Source organism: Periplaneta americana, chromosome 13 (genome assembly GCF_040183065.1).
Source record: "Periplaneta americana isolate PAMFEO1 chromosome 13, P.americana_PAMFEO1_priV1, whole genome shotgun sequence".
In the NCBI taxonomy this organism is placed as follows: domain Eukaryota; kingdom Metazoa; phylum Arthropoda; class Insecta; order Blattodea; family Blattidae; genus Periplaneta; species Periplaneta americana.
In genome coordinates this window covers 84361196-84381635 of record NC_091129.1, presented here as the reverse complement: position 1 = coordinate 84381635, position 20440 = coordinate 84361196, and the positions used below count along the sequence as shown (strand labels likewise).

Below are 20440 nucleotides of genomic sequence, written 5' to 3'. Positions count from 1 at the left end.
GGTGTGATCATCGAGGTAAATAATACTAGTCGAGAGAGAGCTAGAAATAACTTCTGCTACAAAACTGCAATTGTATTCAACTGTGGTGGCTATGGCAGCCATAATGATAAACATCTCAAAATATCTTACATTCGTCCATATGAATGTTTTCATGTATTCAAATGAACTTTTCAGAGTTCGAAATACCATTGGCATTGGTAGAACATCCAAGAATAACATATTCCATGACGACAATATACAATCTGAGATTGATGACGAAAATAAATTAAGCCTGAGATGTTCGAAATGTCTTAGAAACACATTATGATTCTATCAAATTTACCGTAAGTTACGTAAATAAAACGCAAAATTTTTAAAACTATACCGATAATATAGTAAATTAATTTATCGTAATCTATATTATTATTTAATATCGGTTATTATAATTTACGTAACTAATTCAATAATGCCGCATGTAGGTATTTGTTCGAATCAGTACTAACAGCCAGGTAACTACAGACCGAGGTAGCTATAGTTACCAGCTGAAGCACAGATAATTTTATTTTAAAGGTGACGATAACTGTTATTTCGGAAACTCATTTTAAACATATAAGCACGTTAAACCATAGATAACTATGTATGTACAGATAACTGTCTTTCCAGAAACCGGGCATAATGAAACAGAATTTATCAAAGACCGCTTCATAATAGCAGCTGAGGAAGTATACCCTAATTCAGTAGATACATTTAAACCTGTAAGTATTTCGCAAAATAAGCAAATTACAGGAAAAAATGAAAACAGTAACTTAGCTATATTTCTCTTGCCCTGGACGAACAAACATTTTCAAAACTGAACTTCATGAATTATGAATATCGTAGCATGTTCAGTGACAATCACTTAGTTTATCTTCTGGGATTCTTCACTTCTTCTTTCGAAACAAATATTATTAAAGGTATATAATGTCATAAAAGTCAAACCAAGAAGGTTAAGCTAAATTTAAAACACAAACACAATGTATATTGGCTATTATTGTCTTTTCATACATCAAGAATGACATTGCAGCTCTGAAACAAAGGAATTAGTGTGGACGTTTTTAAACATATAGCGTGCATGAACGAGTAATTCTCTTGCAGTGAGTAGGAGGAGGTCATTCTACCCTCCCCTCTCCTAGCAGTGTATGGGCACCCACGGTTTAATGTAAGCCACCTACATAACCTCTAATCCACGTAAAACCTAATTTAGGTCATTTCGCTAAATAATGCGTTTCCACACTCTCACATTAATTCTCCTGGTATTTGGTCGATAGGCCTATCTGGAGATTTGTATTTTTTTACATTTCCTATCGAAATTTCGACTTCAGAGAGTGTGGGTTCGGGTATAAATGGCTCAGCAGTTTCTATTTCAATTTCATCTTGATCATTTCAGTTTGGCCTATGTACATTTAGTAGTTGTCCAAAATAGTTTTTCCATCTGTTCAGGACTGAGATCTGCAAACAAGTCACCATTCTATTCCTTGATCACGTTTACCCTTGCCTGATATTCGTTCTTAAATTCCTTTATATCCTTATACAGGATGTTTCCGAGGTGGTGTTACAAACTTTCAGGGATGATGGCAAAGGGCACATGTATCAACTTGAGATAAGGAACCCTGGTCCGGAAATGACCGAGTCGAAAGTTACAAGCAAAAATAGTTCTGTGGAAATGACATATTTTTTTTATTCCTCTGTACACGTTATTTATATGCATTTATCTGTACATCTTACACATACTGTATTCATCTGACGTTGTTTACGTTGTCTAATTACAGTATTCCATTCAGTGCGCTGTCTGAGGGATGGGGACAGGAAACTACACCAAAGCAATGCAGATAGCGTAATGTGTAACGGACATGGTCGGTCCTGAATTCACGTCTGTAGACAGCAGTGTGTGTGTGTACAAGTTGCAGTGTCCAGTTGATCAGTCCTAGTAAAATGGAGGAGTACACGGGAGCGGAATAAGCAGACCTGATTTTCGAATACGGATGAGCCAATGGGAACAGCAGACAAGCTCACAGATTGTATCGATACAAGTACCCACGTAGGAGACATCCGGCCCATACCATTTTTCCACGACTGTTCCAAAGGTTAAGGGAAGGAGGGCACGTGGTGCCAAATTATATTTCCATTTCCACACAACTATTTTTGCTTATAACTTTCGACTCAGTCATTTCCGGACCAGGGTTCCTTATCTCAAATTGATACATGTGCCCTTCGCTATCATCCCTCAAAGTTTGTAACACCACGTCGGAAACATCCTATATAAATCTCAAGTGTTTTTATTCTTTCTATTTGTTTCTATCTCATTCAGTTTTTCCTTCGATTAATCTCTCTTTTTATTCCTAAGTTTACGTCTTTCATTGAAATAATTAGCTATCTCTATACGTCTCAACTAAATCCGGTAAGAATTTCAATTTTGCCTGTTTTCTTCTTTCTACTAGGCTGTATTTCCTAATGGTCATGCAATTATAAGTAATTAAATAAAGGAAATGCATTAACCGTTCAAGAACATTCGTGGGAAAGAATGAATGGACGAAAGTTGTAGACGAAGGAAGAAAAGTTAACATGCATCAGAAAATACTTATGAATAACTGTTGGCTAAAAAGGTCTAGGAAAGATTTTTAAGAGGCGATGGCACAGTAATAAATTATGACATTAGTAGCAAACAAGAAATCACGGCTCTTTAAACGTCAAAATAAAGTTAGTGTGAACTCTATCGTATTTCTTACCTCTCGAATTTCGGTTATCTCTTAAGAGATTTGTTTATGTATCAAACGTAACGCTGTTTGCCTTCTGAAGACGGTCTCTACAAAGTTTCAGATCGTGTTAATGTTCCAGTGAACAAAAACAAGCATTTGGAAACCCAGCACTGAATTAGTTTCTAACAATATTTTGTCAATTGAGCTCGAGAGATTTCCTCGCTGATGGCGAGGATTTGAAAGCGGATTCCATGCCAGCAAGTTTTTGTGGAAATGAACTGCGTGTTTGCGGGTGGAGATATTCCATCTCTACTTTGGAGGATTATTGTACCCCAAGGTAGATATTTAGACAAGAGGTTTTGTACCGTTCAGTTTCTTGTACGTCTGAAATTTCTCTAACTTTGGCTTCATTGCTCAAATGAAGCGAGGTCGTTACGAAATCATTCTCATGGGTGTACAAATTACTACAAGAAAGTAGAGGATATTAGGCTAGTATCGGATATTTGGGGCGCTCAGAGCACAAGGGAATCAAGTCACAAAAATAAAATTTTCAGAAAATTAGACTTAAAGTCTTTTATGTATAGTTAATTACCCATTTAAGGTGAGTGTGATTTTAAACATCTGCAACATTGCAAAGATTATGAGGACATGACTCTTTTATGCTGTGAAAGTACCCTCAACTAAGATATGTACAGAGGAAATATCTGCCAATTGACCAAAAGTGAACTTGATTCCCTTGTGCTCTGAAGGGTTCATTAACTATAGAATCTCTAATTAATTTTAAATTAATTGTACTTCCAGTGGAGATTTGTATAGGCTTAAAGTTAAAACCTCACTTCTAGCGGCTAGTAATTTTGTCAATTCAGTTCTCACTCTCACTTTGAGAGAGAAACAGAGACAAAGTGTGAATAATTTCAAAGGAAAAATTGTTCCGGGGCCGGGTAGCGATCCCGGAATCCTTCGCTTAGCGCACGAATGCTCTACCGACTCAGCTACCCCGGAACTATACACGACACCGTCACAATTCTTCCCAATCGATACCCGGCCCCGCAACAGTTTTTCTCTTGAAATTATTCAAGCCTGCTTCACAGGGAGCTTCTACCTGAAAGCCAGATTTTCAGAGACAAAGTGTGTTAGAGAATAAGGAGCTTAGGAAAACATTATTGGCTAAGAGGAATGAAGTTATAGGAAAATAGAGAAAATTACACAACGCAGAACTGCACGCATTTTATTCTTCACCTGACATTATATATAACACATTTACAAACACAAAATTAAAAATCCAAAAAACAACGCTAATATTTGGTTCAATAAACACGTTAAACCGGGTCACTCCAAAATACGCGACAACTTTTAAATGTACTATAGTATTTAATAACTATATTATACTTGATAAGGATATAGACGGCTATTACACAAAATACAAATAAATTATTACCTGCTTATTGATAATTACCAACATGATAAAAATTAATTAGGCAAATATGCTATTAGGAAAGTTTAACATTAGGATCAGTGGCGGTTCCTCGGGGGAGGGAAGGGAGGAACGTCCTCCTCACATTTTTCTTCTTTTGAAAGTAAATACCGAATAAAATATGTACCTTGAAATTCAAAGGAGATTCGATAATTTTTAAGTTCACAGCTATAAGAAAACCTCGGTTGATCGAGTTTTAAACGACGCGCGCTCATGTGCTGCTAGAAAACTGTGAGAAAGATGCGAGATTGTTTGTGTGGAGGAAAGCCAATACATTCCTCCTTTACTGCAGTTAGCACACATAGACAACAGCGCACTAGCGGCCAGAGAAAGAAGCAGAATTTTAAAGCGAGTAAATGAACGGAGAGGGAGGAGATCCTCCTCTGAATCAGCGCATGGGCGGGAAATAGAAACTGACTGGTCGTGCAGCAAGCTCGCTATCGCTGCCATCTAACGATCATGCATTCAACGAGACTATAACACATCTAGGAGGAGGCACAATAAAAACAGTTTTAACGCAACGCTATGAAAGACACCATATAAACTTTTTTTTTTTTTAATTATAAATCAAAAATATTATTCATTGCACTTTATATAGGCTACTATTCATGGTTTGAAACTTTCAAGGATATTTGAAAGTTAAAGTCGGGTTTATATAAAACAAAGAGGAAGTAGTTCTACGTTAGTATCGCAGATCTTTTTGGCCCCTGAAATTAACTTCCATTCATTGTGTACTAGACAGGGCAACAGCCAAATTGTCAGTTTTGTACAAATATATTTTAAATTGAAAGTAGATACTCCAAACTACATTATTTTTAACATAAAAGATTGGCCACCGGCAACTTTGAACAATAATGGTAGTATGACTTTACAAGAACTGATATTCTTTAAAAGCATGTGATACTGAACTTGTAAAATGTACATGTGGCAACACAGACTACGTGGATGGGTGCAGTGTTCTCGCTTTCCTCAGATTATTTCCCATTCCCATTTCCGCGGTTCCGATTACGTCTTAGTAGCTATAGTCTCTTCCAATACGTGTGATGTAGTGCGCTCGAAAAATGCTGTGAGGTGAATTTCCTTGTAATTGTTAATTTGTGCAATTATTTAACAATGAATGGAAATGAAAACATGATATATTTTCGAAAATTTAGGATACTCAGTTTACAAGAACAGATTATTGCTATATAGAAGAGAAGGCCAACCCCAACACTACCCGGTCTTACATGTATGCATGTTGGCTAATTTGTAGCATGTTTCATTCAAGAAGGTGTCATTTCGTCCTGTTACCTTCTTTCCTCCTCTTAAGAAATGCGCAGGAGCCGCCACTGATTAGGATATATGGATGGGGGAAAAGTACGCGAATCATTGTAAGTACCTAGCCGTTTATAAGCAGCAGTCATGTCAATAATATTGTGGATTAAAGTTAATTTATTGACACAAGTAGTATTGACATGCCAGAACTTGTATGTCTAATGTTAAAATACCTAATATGTTGTATTAGCACTCGAATAGTACACTGCTGTCGAAAATAAAGGAACATGAGCTGGTATTAAAAAAATATAGGCTTACAGCTCAATATCTGAATCCTGTAGTCAACGATGTTGGTGAGAAGCAGAAGTCTCCTCCGTGAAAATTAAACAAGGCCATTGTTATAGTTGTGCAAGAAAGGAGAAACCCAACAAGAAGACATTAAAATGTTCTATATATGACGAATTGTTTCATTGAGCATTTTGAACAAAAAATCGTCGATTTCGCTTCTCAGATGAAGACGATTCCGATAGTTTTGTATGCAATTTATGTTTCTATATTAGTAACTATGACACTGATTTTTCTAAAAGTGAATGAACGATCGTTTAGCCTCTTATAATTGTTCAATCAACTTTAAAATTATGCCCTGCCAAAAAGTATATAAGAAATTTCCAATATCTTTAACATGGATCAAGTAACTGCGTATTTCATACTTTATAATTTTAATGCAAATTAGACTAAGATAATATTATTAGTGTGTATGAAACTGAAGTAGGCACAATAAATAAAAAGCATTTGTAATTTTAATAGAAACTTAAAACACGCAACAACATAATACCTGTATTTTCTTTTTTCCAAAATAATTTCCGTTGTAATATCCGCAACATTGCCAAGAACTGTCTTCTTCACCCTATTAAAATATTCAAATACTTTCTTATAACCTCATGCGTGTTGTACTTACAAACTCTGTTGTATTTTCATGGCAGCGGCCAGCGTGGAAGGGCCTGTCTTCAACATCACCAGAGTTAACCGTCTACACATGGGCGCGTATCTGTGCATCGCCTCCAACGGTGTCCCGCCCACCGTCAGCAAGAGGATCATGCTCATCGTCCACTGTACGTATCGCAAGCTGATGCAACGTTTATCCATAGTTTCTCAAGCGTCAGTTTATCGTACTTAATTTATGAATGTTAAGAAGGCTATACTCCCTTTATTGCTTCTATTGTGAAACTAAATATTTCGCAGTGACCTTATTACGTTACATTTAGAATAGTTTCACAATTGAAAGGGAGATATTCTATCAGATATTCCGGACATTCTTAGAAAATGAAAGTTCAACTAGGGAGGTTCTGTCATATCAGTCTATGTTCTATCTTCTTTATTTTATCATTTTCATTTTATTTATTGTATTCCATAGATTTTTACCAGCATTTCAGTTTTCATATAAGGTCCCTGAGACACATAACGCCATGCATATCTTTAACGACACCCTATTAAATCTTGTTAACGACACCTGATTTCGGTAGTGCACTACTGTAGCGTGCATTTGCTTACCATATAGAAATGAAATGTCCGCTGACATTTACGAGTGACATGATATTCCACCATTTTGCTGTTGTGTGTTGACAGTGAAAGGCTGTTCTTATTTCAAATTAAGGGAAAAGATTTAATTTATGTTAGTACGGTACACATTTGTTTAACGATAGTTCTTAGTTTTTAATAGTACTTTCATTGCTTTTATATTCATATTGTATGAGGTATTTACATGGTAAATGTGGACACTAAGGAAAACCACTAACCTTTCAACTTACAAATGTACACAGTGAAGATATTGGTTCAATTGCATATCAAATTCTTAATTCTTGGTCCAACAAAGCTTTAAGATAATTAGGCAGCACATTGAAAACCGTAAGAAATGAATAGTGAACACCTTCCCTGCAACAGCTTATAACTAACAGAAGGGAGCTGGAGATATGATTTGTGTCTTTTATGAAAATTATGAATGTTTAGTATAAATATGTCACTTTTTTAGCATATAAAAACTATCAGAGTAAGAAAATTATGAATGTTTAGTATAAATATGTCACTTTTTAGCATATAAAAACTATCAGAGTAAGAAAGTACTCATTAGTTAAGAGCAATATCTCTAACTGCTGTAAAGTCTTCTTACAAGATGTCCTTTCATTCACACCAGTCATTATTTTTAAAACTTCTTTTTGTAAAGCAAAACATTACAGGTCGAAAGTTCACGAAGTGTGCCATGTTAAGAATTTTTATATCGCCAATAGAAGATAAGGAACTTGTTGCATAACAGGCAGAGCTCAATTTGTAATAATTTTATGTGTGTGATAATCACAGGTGGTTCCGGCATCGGACATTCAAATAATATTGAAAATTATCTGTTGTGCGACTTCGAGAGCATCAATATATCGAACGCTTCTTCAGTTACAAGCCGGAGCCATACGTCGGCAACACTGTAATTAACTGTCAAACGGAGACCTACTATCTAGAACATGTGTTTGCGCTAATGCCGATTTTCAATATAAATTAATGCTACAATTTAAGTTTGTGTCGATGGAATTATGTTCGCCATAGTACCAAACGTTAATTGTTGATGTATTATGAACTAAGTGCGTGTTGGCGATAAAAGCAAGACAATAAATGAAAATATGGCTGCAGTCTTTGGCAATTTTGACGGTTATTATTAATGACAAAATGATTGCACGATTTTTCTAAATATTAAATATTGTATAAACTACATTTTTAGTCTTACTTGTGGTTTATGGTGTATCAGAAATTCTAGCCAAATTGTTAGGTCTCGCCTCCTATAACAATAACGTTACGCCGTTGATTTTTAAGTTCATTGTAAACAGCTGTTTTGTGATCCCATAAATGTTACAGTTTTGTTGAAGATTCGGAATGTCTGCTATACGTCAGAACTGTCTATATCTGTAGATGCATATACTCACTTTGTTAGTTTTCAAGGTTTGTTTATTAATATTATTTCTTTTGTAATAAATTAGTTATAAACATGTTTCTTTTCACTTCGTATTTACAGGATTTGAAATTCACTGACTTTACGCTAATTGGCACATATTTAATAGATAATGATATATTTTGTTACGTATTATGTTGAAAGTATGTTTCCTTATTTTTTCATAGATCTTTATACTTGATCTTGGCCTATTTAAAATTATATTTTAGAAAATTTGTAACAAATAATTTAGGATAACAGTATTGTTATGGTGACTGGCGAGGTTCAAAGTAAAACTGTGCATCTGAAATATTTATGGAAAAGCACGACAGATAATCATATGAAATTAAAATGTATATGATATCCTAGACCTTTCACGTCAGAGGTGGAACAACATAAAGCGATATAACATTGTCAATTTACAACCCACATAATGGTTAATAGATTAAAATGGGGTATTGCAAAAGTACGTCGCTATTTTATTTATTTTTGGTAGGGTAGATAAACATTGGTAATTTCGTGATAATTTCATGAAAACTAATTTAAAATGCAAATGTGTAAATATATCCTTATTCCGATTTTTTCATCTAAAAGACGATAACTTGCTGTACAAATCTGGAGACATAAAAGATTGGATACGTTCTTCAATATGTGCCAAAAACCACTTTTACAACTTAAGCTGAAAGGTTGGTTATTTCGTGATAACCTTGGTAATTTCGTGATATTACATTGATAATTTCGTGAGAGGTAGAATAATTGTGGAATAATTCATGAAGGTCAAATGAAATTCTCACTTATTGTTACAAGACTTCAAACATAGTAATTCCGTCTAATATTCATAGCAAGAAAACATAGAAATACATATCAACACATAATAAGAATGAAATCAAAGTAAAAATTGAAATTGAAAAGGGATTTTCTTTGCCCTGAAAGGGTGAACACTTTTATTACGGACTTTACTATAGCCTATATTACTAGGGTAACTCCAAAAGTAATCCATAACGTTTGCTTAAAAATTATATTTTTATCCTACAGCTTTACTATTTTCACAGAATGTAGATGCATCCTTAAGGAACAAAATGTCACTTTTCCACATAATCCCCGTCCCTTTCAACTGCCTTACGTAACCTAGGAACGAGGGCCTGTAGACCAGCGCGGTAAAAGTCTGGATCAACACGTCTGGGCCACTCTTTAGCAGCGTGCACAAGGGAGTCATCTTCTAACCTCGTTCCGCGAAGGGATCCTTCAGTTTACCAAAGAGATGGTAATCGCACAATGCCAGTTCAGGACTGTAAGGCGGATGTTTCAGTGTTGTCTATCCGAATTTTCTGATCTGGTCTGTGGTCTTGTGACTGACATATGGCTATGCGTTGTCGTGCAATAGCAGAACATCCTGCTTCTCCCGATGTCGTCGAATACGACTCAGTCTAACTTGAAGCTTCTTGAAAGTTGAAACATACCCATTAGAATTAATAGTGGTTCCGTGTGGCATGATGTCCACAAGCAACAGTCCTTCTGAATCGAAAAACACAGTAGCCATAACGTTTTCTGCCGAAGGTGTACTTTTGAATTTCTATTTCTTTGGTGAATTTCCATGATGCCACTCCATTGTCTGCCTCTGTCTCCGGTCCAAAATGGTGGAGCCATGTTCCATCTTCTGTCACAATTCTTGCAAGTAAGTCATCTAGCACTTATCATTGACACTTAGCATGATAACAAATCAAACAGAAGCTACACTGAACCCATTGCGTCTCCGTTTTCTTTTTTCTTATCACATCTTGTCTTCAGATTTCTAAAATTCCTATTGTAATACAATTTTTAAAATAGTATAAAATGTAACACTTAATGCTCAACAAAATTTCGCCTCAAACAGCTAAGATTTCTATCATTAAAGCTAAGCCTATATGGCGACTACAGCTGTATCTAAAATTCCAAAAACATTTCCTAAAATTTCATGAAGATACAATAAATCTTTGTACCAAATATCATATGCTTACCTTTAGTAATAAGCCTATATAATGTAATTACAAACATCCACAAAATTTGTATGCCTGAGAAGTCGACGCTCACTTGCTCTCTCCAAACATAAAAGCTCACTGAAGAAACTACAATAGTCACACAAAGCTTAGCTGTATGTTTCTGGAAACTGGACAACATATGCAATCCCTTGGCGGAAATTTGGATCTCGTAACACCACTGGTTAGTTCACAAAAGAGCAAAGAAAAAGTATCACGAAATAACCACTGCCACGAAATTACCAATGTTTACCCTACAAGTAACATTTCTTTAAGTATTTATTTTCCCTTGTACCATCAATAAAAAATATGTATGCTTTTAATTTTTTATGTTATGAGCAGAAAGAGCATTTGGTGTACGTAAACCGTTGAGTTAACTGCTACATGCACTATATCGTAATGTATTAGGGAGCAAGGTAGGGAGGGGGTGAATGTCATCGTGTCGCTACAATAACGACGACTGGAGTACAGTTCTTGCAGAAAATTATCTTTACTATTCAGTAATTCACTTTATAATATTAAATAACCTATCGTTTATATTGTACATTTAATTACAACATACATAGTTCTGTGTTACATTATATTAATGTAGCTACATAAGAACAATAGGTCTATATTGTATATAAATACAACATAGAAAACATAGTATTTTACTTTGTACTACTTTGCTCTTCTTCGTGACTGTATTTGTTACAGTGCACGACAATATACTTCATTAAGCTTTCTGCTTTCAAGTCGTCAGACCACAATAATCGCATTGATTTTTCAAACAGAGCTGCAATGGTAACATGATTTACTTTCTCTAGCTCTTCGGATGTCAATAGAAACATTTGGCCACACCTTCAGTTTGAAGTGCCCCAACAATAATGTTAGCAACGGATCTGTTTGCAATATTTGTCGTTTCGTCTATAGATACCCACAATTTTTCATCTTTTAACGTTTCTCTAATTTCACGTAAGACATCTTGCTAACTAACCCGTACGCAGAGTAGATTGTCGGGATAGTGTTCTACCTGCATATTTTTTGCAAAAATATCTGACACATGGGTGTTTCAGTTTTTTAAATGGAATATTTGCCATAATGAACATGTGGCCCAAGTCTTGGTAAAATCACATTCCATATTTGAACTCGTGGGAATAGCTTCGACTTTCTTCAAATTCAAGAACTTAAAACATTCCTTGTGTCTTTTAGAGTTGTAGTGTTTTTGTACATGGTATCTCTTGTTCCCCAGTAGATCGACTTTACATACCTTGCATGTAAATTTTTCACCATCCGTGGAAAAGTGCTGCGATCCGAACTCCTCAACAAATCGCTGCAATTGTACATGCCGAGGCTTCTTTTTTTCCGCATATCGTGAACTATGTTGTAATGTAAAGGCAAATAAATGCTTTGCACTTACGGTAAGCACAAGTAGAACTAATTAGAAGGGCAGCGATAGGAAAAAAGTAAATACAGGAAATAGTGTAGAAGGACCAATAAAGAAGAATATGAAGAAGACAGGATATTCAAATACGCCAGGAAATGCACAGGTATTAAGAACTATCTGAGACAGCACATACAGTATAACATCAGAGAGCTCTGTGCGTACAATGACTGTACCTTGTAGGTAAGACCCCTTCCCCCACCTCGTGACGTAGTCAAAGCTCTGGGTATAGTAAACTTGTGTCCACTGATGACGTACCCCATCTGCTCTCTTTGGTTATGAGTGAGTGTATGCAAGTACTTACTCGGTATTCTGAAACTCAAATAAAATACCATTTCGGATTCTGTAATAAATTACGTACATCAATACACTGATTCTTGATCATATGCACTTAGTTTTGTATCAATTAATGTCGAAAATGTACATGTGACAACGAAATCAAACACTAAAACGTCAAACGTCATGCCTTTATTTCGCCTCCGCCCGCCTCCACTCAGCATTGCCAAACCTACCCATGCTCCGGCTTGTAACTGAAGATGGCTCTGGCAGTAATAAGGTAAAGTGCGTAACTTATGTAATTAATAAAAAAATGTAGCACAATATAATATAAAACTGATTACAAATAAATCGATTGTTGGATAAACAACGTGAGTCCAATTTTTATCGAAATTGAGGTAACTTAAGTGCTGTACAGTATTCGTATGTAATATATGCATGTCTTGATACATAAATAATATGAGTCCTTATTTTTCAAACGGGGAAGCTTGCACACTCATTTTCATGTTATTTGCATAAAGAGCATCAGTCCTGGACTCGTGTTATTTATGCAACAAATGAGAGATGGCAGCAGCTACCTTTGTTTGAACAATCAACATCACATTTTCAAAATGTAAAAAAATACATGGGTTTTACTAATACGACATTTTTTTTTTAGAACTGTCACCTCCTCAAACCCCTCGTCCTGCACTTCACACTTTCCTTTTGTCATTTTTATGTTGTACTGGAAGAACGCTTTAAATTCACTAAAGTTAAACAAAGCGCAGTAAAAACGAGAAAAACGTAAACCGTAAACAGCTTGAGAATAACGCAAAGAGAGCACTATTTGAATTGCAGGACCGGATTAATCTTAGTTTAACATTTATTCTAATAACTAGCAGTGCAAGTTTAGCATTACTGTCAACTGTAAGGGAGAAATATAACTAAGAGTAAGACTCGGTTAAAATTATGGCTATGCGGAGTGTAACTGCTGCAGGCTAGACGAATTTAGCAAAGTATACGAATTGCTCGAAAGAAAAATCCTGAACTATCACGAAGTTCACCGCGTAGATTAGCCTATGCAGACAAGCCGAATCATTTTTTCAACCGCACTTTGAAGCAAGCGATTTTCACATCATGTTATTTCTTTAAACAAATCAGTTTCGTGTTATAAATATAACATTATCAAGTAGTTCATTTCTCATTAAAGTGCAATTTCTTTGAAATCTGGACAAAAGAAAGTCCGGAGATCCGGACAAAGATAATAAAGAGTTGCCTCGCCGGGTTGAATCTGGACGTCTGGTTACCATATTGATAATATGCATTTATATCAATTTTCTTCAAAATTCCTATCTTGCAATAACAACATGAACGCAGAAAATTAAATTTAAAAAATTTCAGAAAAATAGCAATGAAAAGTATCATTCTCATTTTTTTTTCTTAAAGTAGCCAAATATGAAATGTTAATATTACACCAATTTAAGATACCCATGCTTTCACAAAAAACGAAAAATTGTTTTGTGTCTCTTCTGTAAAATTTACTTTTTTGGACTGATGTTGTTTATGCAACTATCAATTCAAATAAAGTAGAAACTATGTTTATATTGTGAAGGAAACACTGCATCGTACATACTAGGTAATTTAATGTCTTTCGGCACAAATACAGATCATAGACGTCAAAATATACAAATATATATATAGCCTACTACAATACGGGTAGATATATAAATTAAATTAAATTAAATTATACAATTAGCAGACAATATACAAAAGCAGATTAGGACTGTTTAAAAATTATATATGATCAGATTGACATGTACAAATAAAAAGCAAAATTTATGTAATTATTTCTTTCAGCAATAAAAATTCATCTAAAGATAAAAAAAGTATTTAAAACTAACCACTATTCTTACCTTATTCGTTATCGGTACTGGTTTCAGTAATGTAATGCATACATTATGTGGGGAATTTTTTCCACCCTGAATATGACTCACATTTTGGGGTGCGTACATTAAGCGATGGCGTCTATTACGCGAGTAAATACGATACTTAATTCATACACACTAATTCTTGTGATTTAGTTATATTTTTCTACGAAAAGTATGTAAGAATGTATAATTTTGATTGAACTTATGTTTAAAGATACAAAAACACAGATAAGCTATCATATCTTTGTTTTTTTTAGTAATTCCATTTATCATACAACGTCGAATAATTGAAGTTAGGCTATTTAATTAGGAAAAATTATGAAGTAACATCAGAGAAAAATAGTTCGTCTTTATGTCGCTCCGAATAAAATAACACTCTTAAACACTGTACAGTTATTGATTTATTTTTAAAACATAGCGTAACTAGTTATATTTTTTATATTTTAAGCAGCTTTCGGGCTTCCTTGACAGCCCTGCAGAGTCAGTTGACGAATAGTTCGATCATTGTCCACAGGAGTCGAATACACCAACGACTTCCCCCAAAGAAAGAAGTGTACTGGGTTGAGATCTGGTGAGCGTGTAGGCCAAGCATTTTCGGATCTCAATGAGACGACGAGCTGCGGCCCGTATTCAGCAGAAGGTGGACATTTCCAACAGTTAATCTAAGGAATTGTAAAAAGATTGATCATAATAATTCCAACACGCAAATGTAATGGAGTGGACTACGATAAAACTTGCAAGCCCTACTCAGAAATCAAGTTCTTCCGGACTCATGTTGATATATCCATTTTTTCTTCTGTACATATTATGAGGAATCCAAACCTAAAGTTCATTCAAATAAACTGACAATGTTAACTTTTTATGTGGTATCTGATATAAATTCTTCAATAACCATATTGCAGGGTCCTTAATATATATGGCTACCGTAGCATGGGATCTGGCTCAAGGGCGAAGGTCGAGCATCAGCCGGTAAAATGCAGTCTACAGCGACGGAAACAGAAATGGATTTTGAAACCTATCTTACTGCACACGTTAGAAGTATCGTGCTTCTACTCATATACAAGCTTGATATCGTGACATTATGTTCTCACTCACTGCCTAAGCTCATGAACTGTGATTATTTTTATTTCATGCTCAGTGTTACCCTGGAGTTCCTCTAATTTGTGCGGATTCGTGCGGAATTCTTTATTTTCTCTGTTAAAATTGATCGTGTTCGAGAATTATTTTTTCATATCTGTGGCTTCAAATTTTATCCCTAGTCTCTTTATAGCATTTCTTGAAGGGACACTGTATTGGGATAAGTTTCAATAAACTCTCTTCGAACAGAACGAGTAGAACTGTTTTAAAGTAGCCTTTACAGAGAAAAATACGAAAAGTTTTAACGGTTTCTCACGAATCCGCAGACATTAAAGGAATTCCGGGCTAATATTGAGCTGAAATAAGAATTTCAGTTGATGAGCTTAGACGAGTGAGTGTCAAAATATTATTCTCAAGATATGAAGCTTTTATACAGGCGAAAGGAAAACTTTTAACGTATGTAGCATAAGTTTCATACTCCATTCAGCTTCCGCCGTTGTAGACAGCATTTTACCGGCTGATGCTCGACCTGTCGCCCTGGAACCAACCCCGTGCTACGGCAGCCATATATGTTAAGAACCCTGTAGTGTGGTCACTACAAGAGCTAGTTACATCAGATACCACACAAAAAGTGACCACTGTGATTTGGTTTGAATTAATATCTAGCAACAGTGTATATAAATTAATTATTTTATTTTTTGGGAACGAAGTTATATTCAAGAATAATTCAGTAAGACTTAGATTTAGATTTATTTTTAATAGTTTACAGAATAGTACATATACATAATAATTAAAACTAACATATTCACAATTGTAACACAATTTCTAAAATCAAAGTTGTCTTGTCTTGCACTTACATCTAGTTAAATAATTCAATATGTTGTGTCCTACTTTTAGTTCCCCCGATGATATGGATACAAAACCAATTAGTTGGTGCGCATGAAGGCCAGCAGATGACACTGGAGTGCCATTCAGAAGCGTACCCCAAGTCCATCAACTATTGGACGAGAGAGAGAGGGGAAATAATTGCTCAAGGTAAGTTGTACAACAATTTAACAGTAGAATTTAACAGTATATTATTATTTATCAGATAATTAAAACAAATAGAGTGCTTTCACAGCGAAACCACTTCATAATAATATATTGTTTCACATTAAAACCCTAAACAAATCTGATATCACGCCTCTACACTAAGAGATTGGATTTACACAGCATCTTACCACAACCTTGTAGAAGCACAGATACCATGTTAACACAGACGTCAATAATGAATACATCTGAAGAGGAGACTATGATTGAAACCATAAGTTGTGCATTGGATTTAACTTAACATACGATAGAAGGCTTCATACTGACAAAAATGAAAAGCTGAATTGACAAACATTGTAAGTCCATTGAAGTAAATTTTTCAGGAGAACAAAAAGGCTATATAGGCTTGCAATATGAGAGCATTGGAATAAATATTTGTAACACATGCGTAAAGTCGTGATTTGGATATTCCTTTCTACAGGATGATAACCTACATCTGCAATTCACGGCATGTTAGATAAAAAGTCAAATTCGGTCAATTTTGGACTTGGGATATTTGTCAATTCAGGTCATCAAATATGTTTACATGATATTGCAGAGAATCGGTCTTATTCTTTGAATTAAGTTATTTCATTTCTGTTTCTTCTTATTATTCTCAACCGACTAGACTTACTGCCTACTCCGACTTAACAATTAAACTAAAGACAGGATATCCATGCAAATGTTTTTATACACTTCTCAAACTTCGTAAACACCAGTCTCATGGCTTAAAGAGTCGAAATATTTATACTTTTTCAGTACATATTTGCGTGTTTTGGCATTTTAGGGATGAATTCAAGCATTATGCATGTTTTTAAGAATTTAGGTTCAATTAAGCATATTTAGAGGTTTATCTAGCACATTACACCCATTTTGTAGTTTTATTTCATATTTTATGTTAAATCGAAAAAGTTACAGTAGAATTGAGAAAGTCACAAAACGTAGAGCTGCACGCATTGCATTCTTCACCTTATATAATTAGTAACATTAAATCCAGACGTTTGAGATGGACAGGGCATGTAGCACGTATGGGCGAATCCAGAAATGCATATAAGGTAGAGTGTTACTTGGGACGCCGCCGGAGGGAAAAAGATCTTTGTGGAGACCGAAACGTATATGGGAGGATAATATTTAAATGGATTTGAGGGAGAAGGGATATGATAGTAGGGTGGCAATGAACCTCCAGATTCATAAAAGAAACATTTGTAATAAATAAAACTTCTTTACAAAAGACAGTCCACACCTGTGGAGTAACGGTAAGCGCGTCTGGCCTCGAAACCAGGTGGCCCGGGTTCGATTCCCGGTCGGGACGAGTTACCTGGTTGAGGTTTCTTCCGGGGTTTTCCTTCAACCCAATATGAGCAAATGCTGGGTAACTATCGGTGTTGGACCCCGGATTCATTTCATCGGCATTATCACCTTCATCACATTCAGAAGCTAAATAACCTAAGCTGTTGATAAAGCGTCGTAAAATAATCTTTATAAAGACATCTTAATTCATACTTAAAATACAGTAGGCCTAATGTGATTTCAGTTCGAGATTAACTTCCATAACGCATAATTCTTTTAAAAATGCTATCCTACACTCTAAACAAATTTAAAGTATTTTGTCAAACATTGGGTGAAAAATATTCGTCACAGAATGTTATCGTAATCAATTGGTAGTCATAAGCTCTCGACTGACTGTAATTTTTTTCAGAAATCTCTTCAGAAATTACCAGTATCTATTGACATACCGTACCGTAGTTCTGCGATACATGCCTCGTCTTCACTTGTTTCCATAGGAATTCCTGATATTAATTTCATTTAGGCTAGAACTAATATGAATTTCATTTTCTTTGAAAATTCATAATACACGTTGTGTGTAAATTTCTGACCTAATGACACACATTCTGTCCACTCAGCTAGGGTAAACGAATCTCAAAAGCATTGCGTTGTGTAATTTGATGACGCAGCAAGTAATAGCCTCAGTGTGGCATCAGCCTGTCGCCCGATGTGGTATTCATGTTATGTTGTTCTGTACATCACGGTTGATGATTCCAGCTTTGACAAATAGATGTCAGGTCCATCGAAGCCCCGTGAATTGTGTATTTTCAAGGGATTTGATTCGTGAGTGCTAACCAACAAATAACGCCACGCCTCTTGACAATTTTGTAGCCCTCTGTGTTAATATATTTATTTGGTTTATTTTCGTTGCGGATTATCGCGGTTTCAAATAAAAAAGAACGGGACGTGATGTGAAAGCTTTCTCATGATAAAACAACTCGACAAATATTATCCTAGCAAGTTCATTCTGAAAGCAAATAGTTTTCAGTGTTAAATGTGTCATTTCTTTGTTTTCGCTATGGGGATATACACAGACTTGCGATATATCGCGGCATGTTAAATATTGTTTTAAATCGACTGGCTGACACTCACTGCATTAGTCGGAACCTTTCGGAGGGACCCAATAGTGCTTGGGCACCCGATTTTGGAATATGTCTTATCAAAACATTAAAAGGAGAGCGAAAAATATATATTAGCTCAGACTCCGCAAAGGAAATCATGTATTTATGAAATATTCAACAGTAATCTCACTAGAGGTTTTGATTTATCTAGAGAAAATCAAAACTCGAGTTGGATTTAATTGACTGTTACACGATTAGAAGAAACTAGGCTATATAAAGATTAGAAGTAACAAAGTGTACAACAAAATATTAATTGGCTTACGAAAATACAACTGTCTTCAAATGTATTATTGTACCATCTCAACATTACGCTAGATGGCAGTAGTGTCTTATGATAATGTTTTCTTGTTACCGATATCAGTTGTGCCAACTATGGAATCATCATTGAACTCTGTGGACTGTTACTAGTCAAGAAGGCTTTGTTGATTCAGTTTAATTTTTATTAAAACATTTGCATACCATTTCAATCATCCGGATCCCAGTAATCAACGTCACTTGACAGATGATTTTCAATAAATCTTAGTATTAAACAATATCTGATACGTGACTATCCATAATATCATATAGCAGAAGCTATAACAAACATAACCTAAATAATATAAACAAGTGTTAGAAAATTTTTATTTAGGGATGATGAAATAAACAAGAAACGTTTTAATTAACGATGATGAAATAAAAAATAAGCATGGATAATTTTAAAAGAAACAATTATTGAAAGTACAATTTTCAAATTTGAATGTTTTGGTGGTTGGTGGTTCAATTGATGTTATATTGGACGTGTGCGTAAAAGAAGTGAACTCGTTGGTGTACATGGTGTATCCCTCAACTCATTCAGGATTTCCGAATGGTGCTCTTCATATATGACCAGTGATCTTTATTAATTCTTGTTCTTGAATGCCAAAATGCGAGTCATATTTGAAAGTGATGTGCATCGACTGGAGTGGTTTGTAATTTTCTGTTTTTTGACGGCCAGACCAGTGCAGTTTGAAATGTTGGCAAACAAAGAAACAAATGCTAGGGTAGTGATAAAAATAAACAAATGCTAGGGACGCGATGAAATTAAACAAATGCTAGGGGCGCGATAAAATTGTGCGATAAGCAGCCATGATTGGTTGAAAGACGTCCTTTCGTGCCGTTTTATTGGTCGAAAGTAGTGTGACGTAGTAAAAGTGTAATAGTCACAATAAAACAACTAACAGAAAAACGCTAAGAATATAATCATTTACCTTTATAATCTCCTCTTCTTATATTACGTGAAAGCCTATACATTAAATGAGAGGAGAAAGTTACGTTCCCTTTCTCTCTTATACCGAATTTTGCACACCTCTGTTCCCTCTCCTACTTATTTGTCCGCTATCATAACTTAAATACTCGGTCACAATAGCCTATAATAACACGCTAGAAATACCACTCCACACATCATCTCTTTATTCTTCATCTTTCACTGTTGCTACTTCTCGTCACTGGAATTCTCTGCCGCCTGAATTTAACTAAAATTCTTTTAAATGTCAATTAGAAAAATATCTTATGCAAAGTTGCCAGACTTAACGCGCTGCAAATGTTTAATGAAATGTATTGCATTACATTTATTTTTATTGTATAATCATGTAAATCGTGTTTATTTGTCACTTAACACCAATATGTATTCCACTGTGTTGCTTTTTATTATTAGTCTATATTTTTTTATTGTATACATTTTATTCAATTGTCGATTTCTGGTTTAATTATGTGAATCCTACTTACCTGTAACCTAATACTAATATGTATTCCAATGTGTGTTTTTTTTTATTTTTACTGTGTGCATTTTTTATTGA

At 35.0% G+C, this 20440-nt stretch overlaps 2 protein-coding genes across 6 annotated transcripts in view; one reads left to right on the top strand and one right to left on the bottom strand.

The window, feature by feature from the left end:
• LOC138712053 (sodium-coupled monocarboxylate transporter 2-like) overlaps positions 1-6534 on the bottom strand; it is a 156194-nt gene extending 149660 nt beyond the window's left edge. For all 5 annotated transcript variants that reach the window (XM_069843444.1, XM_069843445.1, XM_069843446.1 and 2 more), the window contains exon 1: positions 6401-6534. The gene's annotated coding sequence lies outside the window, so the exon portion shown is untranslated. The remainder of the gene's footprint in view (positions 1-6400) is intronic.
• Positions 1-20440, top strand: part of LOC138712054 (neurotrimin-like) — a 236606-nt gene that overhangs the window by 130531 nt on the left and 85635 nt on the right. Inside the window, exons 4-5 of the mRNA XM_069843449.1 lie at positions 6426-6554; positions 16009-16146. Of these exons, the coding sequence (XP_069699550.1) occupies positions 6426-6554; positions 16009-16146 (267 nt within the window). The remainder of the gene's footprint in view (positions 1-6425; positions 6555-16008; positions 16147-20440) is intronic.